At 42.8% G+C, this 18,369-nt stretch overlaps 1 protein-coding gene across 12 annotated transcripts in view; it reads right to left on the minus strand.

The window, feature by feature from the left end:
* Positions 1-18,369, minus strand: part of TENM1 (teneurin transmembrane protein 1) — a 404,140-nt gene that overhangs the window by 88,111 nt on the left and 297,660 nt on the right. For all 12 annotated transcript variants that reach the window (XM_081847832.1, XM_081847839.1, XM_081847838.1 and 9 more), the window contains 3 exons: positions 12,714-12,857; positions 5,671-5,920; positions 2,276-2,296 (listed from right to left, as the gene is read on the minus strand). In XM_081847832.1, coding sequence (XP_081703958.1) covers positions 2,276-2,296; positions 5,671-5,920; positions 12,714-12,857 — 415 coding nt within the window. The remainder of the gene's footprint in view (positions 1-2,275; positions 2,297-5,670; positions 5,921-12,713; positions 12,858-18,369) is intronic.

The following is an 18,369-nucleotide window of genomic DNA, read 5'->3' on the forward strand; positions in this document are numbered from 1 at the left end:
ACTGTGAATTGGACAGAAGCAATTTTTAAAAATAATGACCACACTTTGGAAATTCTGTTGCAGAAGAGAATTAAATGTTTTGTTAACAAATAGCATATGGGAAAAATGTACCCTCCCTCTTTCAATTTAAGGCTTAATGCACTTTTGAAAAACAAAAAAGCAAATGGAAAATATTATTATAGCAAATTGTATGCATGCAGGACATTTTAATGTTAAGCCTTGGTTGCAAACGGCAACAAAGATAATTTGATACAAAAGAGTATTTACTTATCTATTAAATTTCTACCTTGCCTCATCATTTACTTAAGGCCCTAGAATGAGGTTCAATTAAAAATACGCACTTAAACCACAAACAAAAATAAGGCAATAGTAACCCTTTAGATTATTATCTTTTTCAAAAACAAAGCTGTAATCTTACCAACAAATTAGAGGGCACCTGTGGGCACCTTCCTACAATCCTATGCATGTCTACCCAGAAGTAGGTACATGTAAAAGGTAATGGACAACTAGAATATTCGGTGTGGAGCTCATCTTGCTTCAGGCTGAGGGACCTGGTGTTTGTCCACAGACAGCTTTCCGGGTCATGTGGCCAGAATGACTAAATCACTTCTGGCATAATGGGACACTGTGACGTGTGTCAGAGTGCATGGAAACGCTGTTTACCTTCCCGCCACAGCGGTACCTATTTATCTACTCACGCTTGTATGCTTTTGAACTGCTAGGTTGGCAGAAGTAAGTCACACTTGATGGAGCTTACCCCCAAGCAAGTGTGACTGCTGTCCTAAACACACTTGGGAGCAAGTTTCATTGAACTCAGTGGAGCTTACTTCTGAGTAGTCATAGGACTGCGGTGAAACAGATTTTCTTTCCATACCACAAACTTTCAAGGCTGAGAAGCTTTGAGAACATATCTTCACATGGTGAACTATATAGAGACCTTTTCGCATTTTTTCATATGTAGTTTATATCTGTGATGACAGCAGAGTGGGGCCATGTTTTTAGCGTTACCTCCACTTTTGCATCTTCTTCCTGCAACAACCACATGTTGAAAAATTTCAATTTGCAAGCAGCTGCTGGTATGGGGTGGGGGGAATCCATGCAACTGAGGCACCCAGTTGCACAGGTGCCGTAATGGCATGCAGCCCCTACACACAGGCAGGTAGATACTTATGTGTTGAAATTTATCTGCAGCCAAACTAGTACAACAATTGAAAATGCCATTCCTGCCCAATTGCCTTCTGAAATGAAAAGTGTCTGGCCAGTTTCCAAACTCTGGAATGTTGAGCTTCCTTGAGAAGAGCTTCCTTTCTCACGCTCAGGAAAAGCCTGCCTTTGATGCTGCACAGAGCTGGGCCAGGCTGCCTCCCGAAACCTGCGCTGCACCACTGGTCCCACCCAATCTTTGGTCCAAGGCGGTGCTTCTGCTAGTAGCCTACACATGCACGTTCCTCTATTTCCTACCATGTGCTGCTTAAAATGTATACAGGAATATAAGCACCTCCCCCTTTCTTTGAAAGTTTCCTCAAGTACTCCTGATGTCTGGATCACTTAAGAAAGGAAGACCTCAGGACCATGTCAAAAATTCAACACAAGAATCATTTGTCCAGCTATTGTCCATGTAGATAACACATTAATGCACATTTAGCTATTATTAACAGGCAGTGTCCTTCCTCAGGACCCCACATGCTATGGCCTTACCCCAGGCCACATCTCTCATGGGCCAAGCCCAAAGCCTTATTGAGTGCTAATGCCTGGCTGGAATGTGTTCTTGAATTGGAGTAATGCCTCTTGCTTGTTGGGATAGAGCAATGTGTGGGTGTGTATAGAAAACTGGCTTTTGTGTGATAATCATATTCCATTGCCCTGCCTACTTCTTGCCTCCAGCTCTGACCACTACTGGCATGCGGCTTCCACAAGTCTACCCCCAAGAAAATGTGGCCGTCAGCCTGAAAGGCTTCTCACTTCTGCTGTAAGATTAAGGCATTATTATAGTGTAGATCAATCACATGGAGAAAGTGTCCTGGTAAAGTCTTGTGTATCAGGGGTGCCCCATTAAAAGCTGTATTTTTCATGCATTTATTTATATCCTATCTTTTGGCTAGATAAGCCCCTGAACTGGAACCATTATGAAGGGGAATGCCCGGATACTAAACTTGTAACGTTTCTATAAATATTCTGTACAAAGCTAACCATATACAAAGAGTTATGTGTTAATTCAGAATCTGGAAACCAAATTCCTATCAAAGACCCTATTGCTCCTCCCCAGTTTTCTTACCTGTGTCTTGTGTCTCTGTTCCTTCAACGGCATATTCGTGCGGGTACCACACAAAAAAGAAAGTAAAACAGAAATTATTAGTGTGGATTAGAAAAGTAAACAAATTGTTAGTAAGTAGCAAAAGGTGCTGATTAATGTTTATTTAGATCAAGTTGTATGCTAACTAGCATACAGACCATAGAAGCCATATGACATACATGACATGATGAGGCAATATGTGTTTGGGCAGTGGGAGATGGAGGGAAGTAAAGGATGCTGTTTTATGAGGGTGTAGATTCAGGGTGGGGGGTGGGTCTCAGGCCTGAGGGGCCAAATGTGGTCCTCTGTTTGCTCCTCAAAACTGGCTCCAGATCACATCCTCTTTCCTCACTAGTCCTGCTTCAAAGCCTGAGTGTTTTCATCTGGCTGCAGCATGTCCTGGAATTCGAATAATGCCTTATTCTGGATAAAACAAAACAAATTCCTTCCAGTAGCACCTTAAAGACCAACTAAGTCAGTTCTTGGTATGAGCTTTCGTGTGCATGCACACTTCTTCAGATACACTGAAACAGAAGTTACTATGGCAGACCAACACGGCTACCTATCTGTAACTTATTCTGGATAGCAGAGAAGGGCTTGTGAATGTTTGTTTTAAAACCAGACTACTATACGAAAGGTAAAATTTACATTTGTTGTTCCACCCAGTTTTGCTTCTGGCCCTGCCCATCACAGGCATGTGGCCCTAAGGAAGGTTGTTGCTGTTTAGTCATTTAGTCATGTCCGACTCTTTGTGACCCCATGGACCAGAGCACGCCAGGCACTCCTGTCTTCCACTGCCTCCCGCAGTTTGGTCAAACTTATGTTAGTAGCTTCGTGGAAATTATTTTAAAACTTAGGGCATGTCCACACTTTTTCTTGCCCCATTGCTTTCCTCCAGGAAAACCTGATCCTTACCACTGAATCAGAATGAACATAAATTGAGTTTTCCATGGACTGACGTTTGCTCTGCTTCTAGGTGCAGGAAAAACAAAGTGCGGACAAGCCCATATCTGATGCAACATGGTAACATTACATTGTAACACAGGTGCAAGCGTTTGCCTATGGTAGAGTCTGGGGTAGCCTTTAGTATAGTTTTTGATGGATGATGATGATGATTGCTAATGCAGGGACTTGGGTCCAATTCTCAACACGCTTTCCTGAACTATTATGTTTTCTGAGCAGATAAATTAGAATGCATTATTACAGCAGTTGGGCAACTAAACTTTGCTAAACTGATTGCTCTCTAATAGTCAGGGATTATAGGGTTATGTTTCCTGAGTGGGAGCTAATGATTCAAAGTCGTCCCTCCCCCCCCCCCACGGGCATTTTACCTACAAGGTAGGGTCTGTGGTGGGTGGAAAAGGAGTTTTGAAGTTTGAACTGAGAAAGAACTGACGGTTTGAGTTTGTGGCATCTAAGGTTGGGCTGCAATAGCCTTTGTGGAGCTATTCAGAAATGCAAAATGTGGAAGGAATGGACTATGGGAATTCTATGTGCCTTTTTCTTTTCTTTAAAGGTAAAGGGACCCCTGACCATTATGTTCAGTTGTGGATGACTCTGGGGTTGCGGCGCTCATCTCGCTTTATTGGCCGAGGGAGCCGGCGTACAGCTTCTGGGTCATGTGGCCAGCATGATTAAGCCGCTTCTGGCGAACCAGAGCAGCGCACGGAAACACCGTTTACCTTCCTGCCAGAGCAGTACCTATCTACTTGCACTTTGACATGCTTTCGAACTGCTAGGTTGGCAGGAGCAGGGACCGAGCAACGGGAGCTCACCCTGTCGCGGGGATTCGAACCGCCAACCTTCTGATCGGCAAGTCCTAGGGTCTGTGGTTTAACCCACAGCGCCACCCACATCCCTTCCTTTCTTTAAATATATGATTTATTTATTACACTCATTTGACACACATACATTAAGTTCCTGAATGGAACAAAAATTACTATAAGAACATAAGAAGAGCCTGCTGGATCAGGCCAATGGCCCATCTAGCCCAGCATTCTGTTTTCACAGGAGCCAACGAGACGCCTTTGGGAAGCCTGAACAGGGCCAGAGCACTCTCCCTCCTGTGGTTTCAAATACCTGGTGTTCAGAAGTATACTGACTCTGCCAACAGATACATTTGCATTGTAAGAGAAAGCTGTGCTAACATTACATGACAGTCTATCCCCATTTCTTCATTCCCAAGTTATCTTTTAATATATTGCATTACTGATCTCCAGCTTCCCACTCTTTTCTTTGTAATTTCTATATTTTTAAAACATTATTGTCAATTTCACAATTTGCCATCTGTTCCTATAAGCTTGCAACGCATTCTCTCTTCCTTGCCTTCTGGCTACTTTTCCATGTTTTTGAGAGCATGATTCTCACTAGTGTTAAATTATGCAGCATTTGAATACTATGATTTCTTGGCATCGCTGAATTATCCACATTGATCAATGATTCACACTGTTTAAACAGTCGCAAATCATTTATTTCATTTGTGATTGATATTACTGAATTCCAAAAAAAAAAAACCCCCAAAAAAACAAACAAACCTCTGGGCTTACACCATATATGTATAAAGTCCCTTTTTATTTCTTTGCAAAATGTACATTTACCGTTATCTGTCCCTCCTACCCACCCTACTTTTCTAAGGTGACCCATGTCATTGCCCTTGAAATTCCTGTTTGTTGAGAAATTAGAACCCAACCACTCCCTGTAAGGGAACACACACACACACACCAAAATGCATTCTCATACCTTCCTATGTTATTTCCATTTTATCATCCACTTATGTTTTATTTCTCCATGAGGCTTTTTGAAGTGTTAATATTGAACATTCAAACAAAAAGGCTTCAGCACTTTCAGGGCATGTAGGGAAAGTGGAAGTGCTCAGCGCTACCTGCATACACAGCATGCACACTAAGCAATGTCACCGTCTCATAAATGCGGGAGCTGCTAACATCTAACAGTATGTGTGATCTGAAAAACAGGAGGGGCAAAGCAAACCCCATCTATTCCTTAGTGGCACCCATGAAGCAAATATTGTACATATTACTATCAGTAGTGGACAGTGTGGTGGGTCGGAGGCACTTACCTGACCTCCTAGCTGGTGAGTTGCTGCCACTTACTTGGAGGGGGAGAGGCTGTGGAGAGATCAGTTTGGTGCAAACGCACCAGCAGTCAACCCATTTCACCTGTACCACATCCCCCCCCCCAACCTCATTCTACCCGGCAGCAACTCACCAGCTAGGTCAGCTATGCACCTCTGCCCATCACACTGTCTGCCGCTGATTGATATTAGTCTAGCACATTTTTTGGGGTGGTGGTGGTGGTTTCTCTATAACTTTGCTTTCCAATATGAATTAATTCTTTTTAAGCACTCCGAAGTTTCCTACCTTAGTTCAAGGATGCTAATAGAGTTTCCTGAAGGAAGGAGCCGCCGAACAAAATTGAAGTCTCCAATGTATATGCTGCCATCAGTACCAGAGGCCAAGGCGACAGGTGCAAAGAGTTTACTGCTGTGAGATGGACCATTGCAGTTGGCACAGGAAACACTCCTCTGGTGCCCATTGCCCATGACAGTTGAGATTACTGGGGGCTGCTGGGAGATGAATATATTCTCTCCATTTCCTTTATGGACAATACCTGGTTTAAAAACACAAGCACATAATAAGCACATGCCATTGCGCATAGTATTTTGTCCAGTTGTGTTCACATTGAACACAATGTAAGCTTTTTATTTGCAGTATATTAATATGATCCTACCTATAAAATTTGTTAAAATAGCTTTCACTGGTAAATATTTCTAAAATGAGACACATGCAAAATCTTGGAAGATCCTAATGATCTTGTTGCTCAAAATTCTTTAAACTTTGAATAGCTGTGCTTCACATTTCTCCATCTCATTATAACCTTTACAACAACGTGAATCATGCCTTCTTAAGAACTGCACCATGATGTAATTAAACAATGTAAGGCCACATATATGTTTATTTTCACCCTTAGATACTACTGGAAAATGTTCTAAAGGTCTCTAGAAGGTACAAGTGGCCCTGAATCAAAAGGATAAGAAAAAACCCGCTTATTTTAGTGCATGTTGAGCTTGATAAATAATGTGAAAAGATACTGTGATGGATTTCAGAAGGAGTGTATTAATTTTGTTTTTTCAAGGATGAGCAATGTGTCTCTCATAGAATAACATCATTCCAAGGAAGAGACCAATCTAGCCTCATCAGTCAACCAGAGAAGCGGCAGCTCTAAGGAGCCTGCTTCCACTCTCCCTGCCAGATTTTTTAAAACTAAGAAATGATTTTTGTAACTAATAGCCAGTGCCAAAGTTTCCTTTCTTCCTTCTCTCCCCCATTCCCTTTCATTCTGTGTTTTTTCTTTCAAATTCTGAGGACAAGGACCATTTTATTATCTACTGGTCTGGGGAACCTTTTTGCAGTTAAAAAGAGGGTGCCCGAATATTGAACAGACTGCCTCCTTCCCTATAGAACCTCTTGGGTGCTGAGATTGGTGGAGGGGACCCTCTTGGTACTTCCTCGTCCCTTAGAGCTTTTTTGGGGGAAGGGGGCAGTGGCAGCCCCCAGAGGTGTGTCTTGCACCTTCATTACACAACTTCCAGAAAATGCTGAAGACACACCTCTGTTTTCTGGCTATTGACATGTATATTTTTAAGGACCGACCTGCTTTTTATTATTGTGTTTTAATCTGTTTTTAATATTGTGTTTTATGCTGTTACCTACCCTAGGACATTAGGGTGAAGGGCAGGTTAATAATAATAATAATAATAATAATAATAATACTTCCTCATTTTGGCTAACATCTTTAAGAACACCAACCAGAAGCAAGCTAGGAAAGTAAACTCCTTTCAGGAACAGGTCTTGAGGGAGGAGGAAATGGAGAAGAAAATTTTCCCTGCAAACCCATGATGTCTTAACCCTCCTATATTAGAAACCAAGGGCTCACCAGGACCTCTTTGAAGGAAATATGAGGTTTGGGGTCTCTGAGAGTACTCATAAACTGACTGCTCTGATCTGTGGGAGATTTGAGAACAAGGAGGATACTACAAATAAATGAAGAGCCTTAACTGAAAATGGTGAGAAGAGCTTCTAAAATTCTTTGTAAAGCACACCAGAGTTCTATAGGATGTTCAACTCCACATTCTGGATGCTGTTTTTTCAGTTTATAAATATATATGAAAATAAATGAAAAACAAGACACAAAAACCTCCCCCAGATTTCTCTTGAAGATAACTAGCTGTAGTTCTTAAACTTGAATCCAGAGATAGAAAGAAAGAAAGAAAGAAAGAAAGAAAGAAAGAAAGAAAGAAAGGAGCAATATTTTATGAACAACAAGGGACAAGCTTGCTTTATTTCTCTTTGGATTTTTGGGTGCATTTGGAAGAGCAAACTGGCAATGTGCCAGGATTCTTAATGCACATAGACGTCTTCTCCCTTGGCAGTTAAAATCCACTGAAATGACAGGAGCAGTTGGCCTCTGTCTATGGCTAAATATGTAAAGGCAATCCTTCATCTTTCTCCCACAAGTAACAATATATAATTAGGACCCCAGAGACCCTGCTTCTCTTGAAATAACGTCTACGTGCAAATATTTTGTTTATGGCTAACAATAAGAGAAAGGAGCTTTGGTTTAATAGTGTGTCATAAAGACAAGCAAGGTACAATAACCCCCCAAACACCTTTCTGCTTTAAAGCACAAATCAAAATAGTTATTTTTGACATGCTCAAATAATAGTCAATGCTTTCACTAAACAGATTCCCTAGGATGAAGCCAGAGTTTTACTGTATCTGTAAATTCAAAAAATGACAAATTAGAAAGGATTGTACTTGTTCCATTAAGATTCATAGCCTAACCCATCTCAAAGGTCTCAGGCAGGTAATGAAGAGGCGCATGTGATCCAACACCATCAGAAAATGCAAAAAATCTCATTATATTAAAAATTATAGTTGAAAAATTCCCAGCCCTTGCCACCTTATCTGTGAAATCTGAACACCAGCTCAAAAAGTAGGCTTTCCAGTGCTTTTTTTTCTGGAGGGACGCAGGGGTACGCATACCCCTAAACATTTTATGAATCTTTGTACTTTTGTCCATTTACTGTATTTATTTTCCCCAATTCGAACTACAAAATGGTGGTTTTCTTGAGTCAAAATGAGAGTATCCTTAAACTTTTTTTTTAATAGAAAAAAACACTGAGACTTCCCATTTCTAAATGACTCAGCTACTAAACTCTTTCCATGAATAAAACTGGGGCCGGCCCTATCATTGGGAAGGGCAAGGTGTTTGTCTTAGGCAGCTGAGTTTGGGTGTCATGATATGGCAACAAAGTGTTATTTATTTAATTTACTATTATTGCAGTTTTACTGACAGGAAAGGGGTTGAGGTGCTTGTGAAATTTTCTGCCTCAGGTGCCAAAATAAGTTTTGCAGGACATGGTTATTATTTTACTCGATTGCACGTGAAGGGGAGCCACCTGCGGATCCATTTCAGGCAGCAAAATGTCTGGTGTCTGCCTTGGAGATAATAGTCCATTCAGGCAATCATTACAGACTTCTTTCTGAAGCTGTGAATCCAGGGTAGCTGGTGCTCACTGAGACTGGCAAGAAGCCCAACAGTAGTTGAAGCCTGAGTCAGGGCAGGGTGCCACTTCCTGTTTCACCTCAAGTGGTGAAATAGGATGTGTTGCCCCTAGAAAGCAGACTGAGGTAGGTGCAGCAGTGCTTCTTTCATAATAATGGACCAGCCTCCACTGACGTGCATGCGTGCTCCTCCTCTAATTCCTCCTCTCCCCACTCCTGCCACATGCTGACTTTACTGTTGAGACCCAGGCTAGTATTATCAGGATCCCCCATTACGTATGAACCAGGGACCTTAATTGACCAGGACAGCAACCCAGAATGTGATCTATGAGACAAGACAAATGTATCACAGAAGCTCCATTTTTGTATTTTACAATGGAAGGGGATTAAGCAGCTGATTTTAGTCAGAACAGCAGGACTAGGGAAGGGTGGTGTTTAACCTTGAACCTCTCCCTCCCTATTTAGTTCCCCCAATCAAAATCCCACTCCCCCAACCCTGAAGCTGATATTAGCCCTGCTAGGGAACCAAATACAGGGACAATAAAAGTAACATGTATTTTTCTCCCCAGCGGGGATAATAGGAGATTTACATTCTGAAAACAGTGCCGGGGAAAAGGTTTAAACATCTTGTCTCCCAGCACTGCTGCTTCAATCAAATATTGGTGCCCACCATCCAGCGGCTTTCTGCTAAAAATAGATGTTTTGGGAGATCTGATCTTCTCTGTCTTGGGTAGTTTGGTATTAAAGCCCTGCCTGGACAATGCTTTGCACAGAAAACCCTTAGATCCACTAGATTATCCTTAAAATGGTATTAATTCTTTTATCATGCCCACCAAAAGGGAGAATTTTGAACCTCTGCAGCCAGATCACGTTGAATTTCTTAGCTGAAAAGCTGCTTTTTGATCTGAGACTTAGCCCGAGTTGGGCACACAGAACATCACAGAAAATCCACATTGTTGCATGAGGGTATTCATTTTACTTCTCACCACAAATTTAAGCTTTTACAAACTTGCTCCAACAATAGGGATGTGAGGAGCCTTCCTGTAATATATTGACAGATATACTAGCCTTGCCAGAACACTTAACAGAAAAGTTAGCTTTGTGATTATTGGAATGGTAAGATTTTCTGATTCACTAGCGACTCACAGTTCTTTAAAAGGCTTCTTCAACTATTATCTGATGACTTTGCAAAACTGTATTTTTGTCCTTGCATTTGGCCAATAAATTGTGATCTACTTCTAACTGTGATTTCCTACCTCCGATCTGCAAGCTGCCTTGAGTCCCCCTCCCCCCCAAAGTCGTGAATATAAATACACAACTAACTAACTAATTCACTTGTCTTTTAGAATTTGGATTCTGACCTAGATGGATTTTTTAATTAAAAAAAAAAATACAAATGATTCTTGTAATAAGCAGATAACAACAGCTATTATAGATGCACACCAACCACAAGATTCACTTCAGATCTCAACTCTGTGCTTTGGATAGCAGTCTGCCTCTGTCTGAGGTGTTTCACAGGCTGCTCAGTTCAGCTCAGGGTCTGTTTAACCTACTTCATTTCCCTTTCCATCCACTATATGTAAGTATTTTAAGTGGCATAGAGTGCCTTATACCAGCTTTGGCTGGTAGCTCAACAGGATAGGGATAGCCTGGCTTCAGTTGTGCATGCTTGGATTACCTCCAGGTCCAACTGCTACAATTTACATTGGGCTGAGTTTGAAGATGATTCAGAAACTACAGCTAGTATAGAATGCAACTGATAGATTGTTAATTCACTCCGAGGAGTGAGTATAGACCACTGATTCTGGCCTGATTTGTTTCTCGGCATGATTCAAAGTGCTGGTTTTGACTTTTAAAAAACCTTTTGTGGCTCAGACCCTGGTGCTGAGACCCTGGGCTTCTCATTCAGGGTCCTTCTTTGAGTGCAACCTTAAAGACAGGTCCAGAGGATGGTGATGAGAGAACAGGTCTTCCCTGTAGCAGCCTCCTGCTTGTGGATTGTTCTTCCCAAGAAGGCCTGCCTGACACCAACTCTGTCATCTGTTTTAGCACTGGGCAAAAATGTTTCACTTTCCCAAGAATTGGGCAGAATCAATAATATGATTGCACTGTGGAGTCTGTTTTTAACATGTTTATGTAGCTGCATTTTTTATTTGGCTGTATATTACCGGTACTTGGAAACTTTTTTTTTAGCAGGAAAAGATACATAAATTCAATAAACCTAGCTGAACCCACCCAAAGCTTGCACATGAGAATCAGCAGAATTTAAACTTGATTTTAGTTAAAAGTGGTTTGCATGTGTGTGGACAGAGTTGCATTAATACATGAATGATAATCATCATAGGGAATGTTGGGAAAGGATTTTTGGGATCATAGCTGCCAGGAATCTGCAGCTAAGAAGCTGAGAGAACTGTGTTTGAATAGGGGTGGAGGGAAAGGCTTGTGTCCCTGTTATAGTATCATAGAATCATAGAATCATAGAGTTGGAAGAGACCACAAGGGCCATCGAGTCCAACCCCCTGCCAAGCAGGAAACACCATCAGAGCACTCCTGACATATGGTTGTCAAGCCTCTGCTTAAAGACCTCCAAAGAAGGAGACTCCACCACACTCCTTGGCAGCAAATTCCACTGTCGAACAGCTCTTAGTATTTCTGATGCTATTATTATTATCATTGCAGTGCAGAATGACATTTCTTACCATCTTGCCCTAGCAAATGCATCCCAGCAGAACAAATTCTCTAGTATAATTAATAGCTGCAAACTTTTGAAAAAGTTCATGAATGAAAAGTCACTCAAATCTGCATGCCTTTCAATTCCCCACACGTCACATTGTGGCCTGAACCGCAGATTTTTTTTTGTTTTTTTTTAAAGGTTGAACTCACCATATTATATATATATATATATTCAGTGGCTCTGATGAGAACCTGCTCTTGAGAGTTTAGCTGAGATCAAGTGGTACATTATTTTTTGACCTTTCAGCTAATGAAGTTTGAGAGTACATGCTTTGCTTCATCCTACTAGTGCTCAGATTATTGGAGGAAGCTGAGGAGAAATCCCTTAATAAAATCCACTAGCCTTATCTCCTGACAATTCTGAATCTCAAGCATGGCTCCCCCGTAGCCTATAAAATCAGTAGAGGGGGGTAGGGATGGGTGATGTTGCAAGAAAATAGGGAAAATCCCCTCCTTAATTACCCCTGTAATTAAAGTGATGCTCTATTTGGAACAATTTATGACCATAGTAGATGCACATATTCTATTATCCCATAAAGGTCTTCCTCACTTCATCTGCTGTGACCTTGGAATAGTTGCCTACAGAAACTTTCCATTCTGGCTCAGCAAACTTCTAGTCACTTCCAGCAATAAGACTTTCAGATAAATAGGGCTACTCTGTTGGTATTCCACATATTACCTAGTTGTACTGCATATTAGAAGGACGGTGAGAGCCTTAACTGTATCCAGAAGAACACAAGAATGTTAAGAAGTCCAACAGTGCAACCCTCTATATCAGGAGGAAGTGGTGTGCTCTCCTTTGCTGGAGGTAGGTATTTAATCAGAGTCTGGATGGCCATCTATCAGTGATGCAGTAGTCAATGCCTGAACTAAATAGCATCTATTATGCAAAGGGTTGGAAAAGTTGGTTCCCTTCCAACTCTATACATCTATGATTCTGCTGGTGAGCTGGAAAACCAAAGAAGGATTCAGCAGACGTTTCTGACCAGACATAATACCCTCTGAAGTTAGGAATGTTATTACCATTAGTAATTTTCTATTTTGCAGGGAGGGGAGGTGAAATAACCTTTCCATGCTGCTTAATTCATAGCCAACTGACTTACCACTTTGTGTATTCAAAATGTGGTGTTTGTCCAAGGACCAGCCTCCAAGATTTGAAGCATCCAACTCAAATCCTTGCAGTGTTACAGTCCTTTTCTCCCACAGAATCAGATTTGGACAAGTTTCATACTCATAACCCACTGACACTGAAAAGAGATAAAGAACAATACATTATAGACTGGCTTTCTTCCCATTTTCCATGGTAATTGTAAGATTAAATCATGAGTAGTTAATTCTGCACTGTTTAAGTGATGGAGCACCTATGGCCCTCCAGATGTTGTCAGCCTACAATTCCCATCATTCCCATTGTCTTGGAGCTGCTATTTTAATTTCCCATAATGTCCCAGAGTGAGGCTATGTTGGAAGCTGAATGGTGAAATGGCAGCTTCCAAGGCAGTCCCCTGGAGCTACCTGGGACTACTGCCACCTGATGCTACCACACGGCAAGACAAAGGAGTCCCACTCATTCAGCAGGGGTTCCATCAAAATGCTTTTTGCCAACCACCCCTGCCCCCACCCCCAAACCTGGACTCATAAGCAACAGAGAAGGTAATTAATGTGGGGACAGCTGCACTTCAGACAGCAGGATGTTCCTGTGTCACCAACAACCAGTCTTGCATTTGGATTACTTTTCCTGCCATCTACTTTTCCGTGTGCAAGGGTTTATTTATTTTTTATGTAGAGAATTCAGTTATACAAAGCCTTGGCTGGCTTGGAACCATATTACTTAAGGGATTGCCCCATCCCATACATTCACAGTCACTCTGATCTGTGGAACATGTACTTTTACAAGTGCCACACAATGTTCATCCTGCCTTTGCAAGTCATTCCTTTACTGTGGCATTACCTGGAACTCCTTGCCTATTGACATTACGCTGGCACCTTCACTATATTGTTTTATCTGCCTACTTAAACTTTTCTGTTTCAGCAGCCCCATTCAGACACATTATATAATTACATTTGTTTTAAATGAGCTATTGGTTTTACCTTTGCTTTTGCTTTTGATTATGGTTTTATGTATTTATGTATTCAATTGCTTTTTGTATTTTTGTCAATATAATTTTTGATATATAACTGAATCTCTATACTGTGTGGAGATTCTTTTTTTTCTAAGCATTTTGGAACTTAAAAAAATTAAAATACATACATACATACACATGCCCCCCCTGGCCTACAGTTGAAAGCAGTGCAGTCCAGATACTGGAGAGTTCCATCTCATCTGCTATTTGTAAAAAACAGGACCTTAGGAGGGTCATGATGACATGGTACATGATTACCTGGACTAGATTTACTAATTAATGAAATTGTGACAACTAGAGGCCTTTTGGCACCTCCAGTCTTCAAAAATATAAGCAATGGTCACCCTTCCTTCTGTTTGAGAATGCCTGGCTGCAGCAGGAATGGAGGATAAGAGACTGACACTGAGACAAAGTTCAAGCACAGGTTTATTCTGCTGTTGACAGTGAACTAAAAAGCAACAGCCATGAACCAGGCAGTCCTATTACACCTTTCAGCTTCCTTTTCCTTAGGTCACATCCACACTATACATTTAAAGTGCTATAATAGCACCTTAGACATCAATGGCTTCCTCCAAAGCATTCTGGGAGCTGTAGTTCGTTAAGGTTGCTGACTGTTGTTAGGAAAGTCCCTATTCCACTTGCAGAGGGTAGTCTAAGAATTTGTGTGATGGTGGCCTGTGTCTCATTGCTGCCCTTGTAGAACTGAGCAAAACAAAACTAGAACGGATTGTCCGCTCATTGTCTGCTCTGGGCAACAGCCACCACTTCTGTTCTCCACAATGGAGCAACTCCCTCCTATCCCTCCCTCAAAGCAATCCCAAAATCTTAATCAAAGGTCGCCATGGGTGGGCAACTGCAATGCACCTGCTAAGAAGAGTCCCCTTGACCCTGCTCCTCTTCATATTGCACCCTGCTTGTTCATCCACCTCTCACTCTGGCTCATGCCATGGTGGTGGTGGAGGAGGAGAAACAGCAGCTGATGCAACCACCGCCTGCTTGCTGATGGGCTCTCTGCCTAGCAGGCATAAGTAGGCGGTAGCAATGATGTGGTAGAGGAGGAGGAGCAGATGTACAAATATTATGCATATACTGTACAAAAAAATTAGATCAGTTGACTTTTCTATAAGTACATTTATGCACAACATAAATTAGAAAACGACAGGCATGTGATTCAGGTTCAGTTGGGGTAACATTTATGCTGTGGTTCTTGAGCATAAAATACAGTAATGTGCACATACAGTTGAGCGCTAATGGGAATAGGGAAGCAGACTGAGGATGGGGAATATTTTCTAGTCTATAGGCCACACTCACTTCCAGGGGCACATGCCAGCAGTGGGTGGGGACAGAGGCAAAAGCTAATGGGGCAACAAACGTTAATTGTACAATAAGGTAGTTTCTCCACATATTCACCCACTCCTTGGCAGGGGGTTGGACTCGATGGCCCTTGTGGTCTCTTCCAACTCTATGATTCTATGATTCCTCTCCTCCCTCCAAATAAGCAAGAGGAATTAATCAGAGGTCAAGGATATATTCCAGGCAGGCAAAAAACTTTCCAGGAAGATGTCACTGAGGGCTGTGTGGTCTGGAAACAGTCCCAAGGGCCAGACAGACAGGCCTGAAGGACCTGAGGTAATTCATTCCTGAAGTAGACTGACAGAGGGAATGGGCTCTGGGATGGGGGGTGTCTTGATCAAGCACCCTTCAAAATCTACAACCAATAGTGAATCTCCATCTCCATGGGTCATGCCCAACCACCAATGAAATACAGTGGTACCTTGGTTCTCAAACACAATCCATTCCAGAAGACTGTTCAACTTCCAAGGCGTTTGAAAACCGAGACACAAAGGGCTGGCTGCAAGTTCAATGGAGAAAATGGAAAAACATGCAACGGAAGCCATTCAACTTCTGAGGTGCATTTGAAAATGGAAGAATTTACTTCTGGGTTTTGGGCATTTGAAAACCAAAACGTTCAGCTTCTGAGATGCTCGAAAACCAAGGTACCACTGTATAGGCTTTTCTGTAGGCAAAGAGCAGAATTCTAAAGACCATTGCTATAAATTATATCCAGGTTTTCTAGAAGTACATCAGCAAATATGTATAAACAGCAAAGGTGCAGTGGAGGAAAGCATATATTATGCATATATTATTATTATTATTATACCACCCTATACTTGGAGGTCTCAGGGCGGTTCACAGAATAAAATCAAAATATAAAACCGCAAAATAAAAACAGCAACCCAATAACACCCCCCTACAACCAGCGGCGTAGCGTGGGTTATCAGCACCCGGGGCAAGGCAAGTAATTTGCGCCCCCCAACCCGGGGCAAGGCAAATAATTTGCGCCCCCTAACCCGGGGCAAGGCAAGTACAGTAATTTACTCTCCCAAGCAGCAGCAGCAGCGAGGCTTCTCTCCTTAATTGATTCCCCCTCCACACCGCGTCGTTTCCTGGCTGCTCCCCCCCCCCTTCCCCTCTCTCTCCTCCTCGCTCTGCTTGCCTTGCCCTGCCCTGCCTGAGGGCACCCTGAGGAGACTCCGCTCTCCTTTTTGACCAGGCGAGGTGGGAAAAAGGGGGGAAAGTCTCTTCCCGCCCCCTCGCCAGACTCCCTGCTCCGCTCGGCTCACTACCCAGGCGGCCAGTGGAAAGAGAGACGCAATTACCTCTCCCTCCGCTTCGCCAAGCTGTCAAAGCCCGGCAGCAGCGGCAACGGCAGCAGCAGGCGCAGCCAGACCCCCGCGAGCCAGCCAGCCCGCCCGCCCGCCCGGCTTCCTCTCCTTTTTTTGCCAGCGGCAGAAGGCTTTGCTCTCCCCCTTCTGCGACCTCCTCGCCAAGCCGAGCGAGCGCGGGCTCCCTAACCAGTGGATTTTAGTAGGGGCAGAGAGCTGCTAGTGCGAGTGCGCCCCTGCCCAAGTTGCGCCCGGTGCGGCCGGCACCCCTGGCACCCCCCACGCTACGCCACTGCCTACAACCCAATAACACCCCCTATATAAACAGCACAAGCAGTTTGTTTTACATACACTGTGCTTAAAAAAGCTTAGTAGGTATATCTCATGTGTGACTATTTCTTAATGACCAGGAAAATCGAGGCTGCAGTAGTTAGCAGCTAATACAATGGCATCAGTATTTATAACATCCTTAGGAAGCAATGGGAAAATCCACTCCACCTTACCGGGGGGTGGGGGGTGGGGAGCAGCAGGCAACTCTTCTGAAAACCTCATCAGTGAACAGGAGCAACAGAAACCACAAAACTTGTCTTAGTAACAGAAAGTCGCTTTCGGCTTGCCAGAATTCTTTCCTATGCCATTATCATGAAGAAATGCAGAGTAAATTGCTGCTGCTGGAGCCGAAATAATCGCAGATCCCAAGACTACCACTGCGTATCTGCTGTTAATGTGGCACCTGCAGAGATTCAGGAGCACATGTGCAAGGAAGAACACATTCCTGAAAACTAAAGGACATAATTGCTCTCTGCTCCTGGAGGGAACCACTCAGGTTGCAAATAAGCACTCTGCTTCTTTCAGGGGCATGTACTGTATTCCAGGAAGGAATAAAAATGCTGAAATCAACTAGATTTATGAAAGATGCGAAGATGCCTTAATCAGTGGCGTAGCGTGGGTTGTCAGCACCCGGGGCAAGGCAAGTAATTTGCGCCCCCTAACCCATGGATTTGCGCCCCCTAACCCGTGGATTTGCGCCCCCTAACCCTAACCCCCAGATGTTGCGCCCGGTGCGGCCGGCCCCCCCTGCACCCCTCACACTACGCCACTGGCCTTAATGGGTCCTTCTTCTTCTTCTTCTTCCTCTTCTTCTTCTTCCTCCTCCTCCTCTTCTTCTTCTTCTTCCTATTATTAACCTGCTCTTTGCCCTAAGGTCTCAGGGTGGATTACAACTCTAAAACAAAATATTAAAAACAGCGTAAAACAACCACCAAAATTAAGGTGGGTTTGGAAAATATACAACTCAAGTGTCAACAGCCAGGGTAAAAAGGTGCATCTTCAGCATTCACCAAAGGTGATATAAGGTGCCAAACACACCTTTGGTGAGTGCCACAACTTAGGAGCTGCCAAAGAGAAAGTTCCCTCTCCCAGACAAGCCCCCACAAGCTTCTGAGGATGATGGAGCAATCAAGAAATCCCCCTCCACTGATCTTAGCACCTGAGAGAGTCTGTATGGGAAGTTTTCAGGTACCTGAATATTGCATTTCTGCATAATGCCTTTTGGGCAATATTAAATGTGAGAAATTATGCTAATAGCCGACTCTGAGGCTTGCCTCTGAAAATGGTTGCTGGGGAGCAACTGGAGGAAAGGGCTATTGCCCCCATGCCCTTTTTGTGGGTTTCCCATAAGCATCTGGCTACTGTAGGGAAGAGGACACTGGACCAGACAAGTATGATGCTGCAGCAAGTCTCATTTCATTTCTTTTTAATGAAAGATTGTCTCCCTTGTAGATACCAGGTTATACCTATGCCACTATAATTATTTTAGATATACTTGCTTTTAAAACACGTATTTCTTATTTCACCTGTACTTTATCAATAATTAGATCACAAACACCACTTGAGACAGCAGGCTTGGGAAAGAACTGGAAAGTGTTGCAGCTGTTTTAAAACAGGGATTATACGAGATCTAAAAGAAACTC

The sequence above is a fragment of the Podarcis erhardii genome (genome assembly GCF_964252035.2).
Source record: "Podarcis erhardii genome assembly, chromosome: Z".
Lineage (NCBI taxonomy): Eukaryota > Metazoa > Chordata > Lepidosauria > Squamata > Lacertidae > Podarcis > Podarcis erhardii.